We start from the raw sequence: 2,643 nt of genomic DNA on the forward strand, positions 1-2,643 counted from the left end.
CTAAAGCACAGCACATGTGTGTGGATATGCCCTTCCTGCCAGCAACCACACTTATCTGACTCACTCATTCAGGCCAAGGAGGATAACCCCCGAATCCTAATGACCAACCCTTTTATGCACTTTAATGATAGCTACTTTGACCAAGATCTTGATGACTCCCCCCCCCACTATACCAAATAGGACAAAAATTAATGGTGATTTAAAAATCATGACTGTCAACTGTAGAAGCCTGAAGGGCACCAGGAAAAGGAGACTCCTGCACTCACTACTGTGCAATGAAAAACCAGACATAATCCTAGGAACCGAGTCGCATCTAGATGGTTCGTTTACCAACGCGGAGATCTTCCCACCACCATACATGGCACTAAGAAAGGACATAGATGCCAATGGAGGAGATGTTTTCGTCGCATACAAAGAAGGACTAAACATCACCGAGATTGAGGAGGTCGGAATCGAATGTGAACTGCAAGCAGTCAAACTTACTTCAAAAGGAAATCCAACGCTATGCATAATTGTCTGCTATAGACCGCCTACAGCTAATTTGGAAAACCTCCTAAAAATCCAGACATCACTCCAAAAGATAGAAACCGACAATAAATTGGCAGAACTACTAATTCTTGGTGATTTCAACATGCCAAGTATCAATTGGAAAGCACTGACAATTAAAGATGCACCACAATACAGCATGGAACTCAACGAAGCCCTACTTTCCACTGTAAATGATCTATACTTAACGCAGATGGTTGAAGAACCAACATGTGGAAAAAATATCCTTGACCTTGTTTTCACCTCCTCTCCAGACCTAATCGAGGCAGTCCAAACTGTTCCAGGTATCAGTGACCATCATGCAGTTACAGCTAAATATAAGCACAGAATCACTCCAAACAAAAAACCTAAACGAACCATATACATGTATGGAAAGGCAGACACCTCTCTACTCGAGACTGATCTCTTAGCATTTAAGGAAAATTTCATGAGAGAGGCAGAAGGGAGGAGCGTCAACACTAACTGGGATATTCTTAAAGTCAATATCGAGATTGTAATCAATAGACACGTACCAAAAAAAATCATAAAGACAAACAATAATATTCCATACATCACCAGAAAAATAAAAAGCATAATGAAAAAAATGAAACGGAGGTGGAACAAGGCAAAGAAAACTAAGACAGATGCTGATAGAGAACTCTACGAAGAAACTCAGCGAGAAATTAAGGAGCAACTACAATTAGAATACAACAAATATCTAGAGAGTCTATTTGAAAACAATGCAGGTCTGAACACCAACAGACTCTGGAATTTCATTAAAAATAAGAAAAAAGATATTATTGGCATACCGACACTACTTTACAAAAACAGACTTGTGTCTACTACAATAGAGAAGACAGAGGTCCTAGCAGACCAGTACGAATCAGTTTTTACTACAGAAAATAAAGACAATATCCCTGACATGGGCCCATCACGCCACTCAACAATGGAAGACATCTCCATTACCTTACCTGGCGTAATTAAACTACTAAAATCCTTAGATCCTAAGAAAGCAATTGGCCCTGACAATCTACCAACAACACTGCTGAAGAACTATGCAGAGATCATAGGGCCGATGCTGTGTCTTATATACAAGCAAAGTATACACACCGGTGACATGCCAGAGGATTGGCTAAACGCAAACATCATAGCTGCTCACAAGAAAGGAAACAAATCTGACCCGGCAAACTACAGACCAATATCCCTTACCTGTGTGGCATGCAAAGTCATGGAACACATCATATTCAGGAGTGTGATGGACCACTTTGACCATAACAATATACTTGCAAACTGCCAACATGGTTTCAGGAAGTCTCACAGCTGTGAGACTCAGCTGCTTTCCACTGTCAATGACCTTAGTTACAGGCTGGATAACAAAGAACAAGTAGACGTGGCGATCCTAGACTTCGCAAAGGCTTTCGACACAGTCCCCCATAATAAACTGCTTCATAAGCTAAACTACTATGGAACAAGAGGGAAGACTTTGATATGGATACGTAAATGGCTGACCAAAAGGCACCAAACTGTAGTGTTAGATGGTCAAAAATCAAGAAAAGTACCGGTAAAGTCAGGAGTCCCCCAGGGAACAGTCCTCGGCCCCCTCCTGTTCCTCGTTTTCATAAACGACATATGTAATGGCATCGACTCAACACTCCGACTGTTTGCAGATGATTGTCTCATCTACAAACCCATCAGAAGCGGAGCTGATACAGAGCTTCTCCAAAAGGATATCGATAAGCTTGTTCAATGGTCCAAAAACTGGCAAATGTCATTTAATCCAAAAAAGTGCACCACCCTCACAATATCAAGGAAACAAACCCCAATAAAGCAGACCTATACCATCATGGGAACCAAGCTCAAAAAGGAGGAACATCAACTCTACCTCGGCGTTGAGCTCACTGATGACCTCTTTTGGTTTACCCACATCAGTCGGTCAAAAAGAAAGGCAACCGGGGCCCTAAATTTCATCCGCAGGAACCTTGTAGGATGCCCAGAACCTGTCAAGGAGATGGCATACAAAGCATACGTGAAGCCGAGCCTCGAGTATGCAAGTAGTGTCTGGGATCCACACACACAGAAGGATATCACCTCCCTGGAGAAAGTGCAAAGACGAGCAGC

At 42.2% G+C, this 2,643-nt stretch overlaps 1 protein-coding gene across 1 annotated transcript; it reads left to right on the top strand.

Annotated features, from left to right (window-relative positions):
* Positions 1 to 208: 208 nt before the first annotated feature.
* On the top strand, positions 209 to 2,415 carry LOC106819287 (RNA-directed DNA polymerase from mobile element jockey-like; the record flags this gene model as incomplete). Its single annotated transcript, XM_014823932.1, is given in 1 exon segment — positions 209 to 2,415. A coding segment is annotated over 1 exon segment (2,207 nt), but the record flags the coding sequence as incomplete, so codon positions are not given.
* Positions 2,416 to 2,643: the final 228 nt, after the last annotated feature.

This window comes from Priapulus caudatus, unplaced genomic scaffold, assembly GCF_000485595.1.
Source record: "Priapulus caudatus unplaced genomic scaffold, Priapulus_caudatus-5.0.1 Scaffold3101, whole genome shotgun sequence".
Taxonomy (NCBI): domain Eukaryota; kingdom Metazoa; phylum Priapulida; class Priapulimorpha; order Priapulimorphida; family Priapulidae; genus Priapulus; species Priapulus caudatus.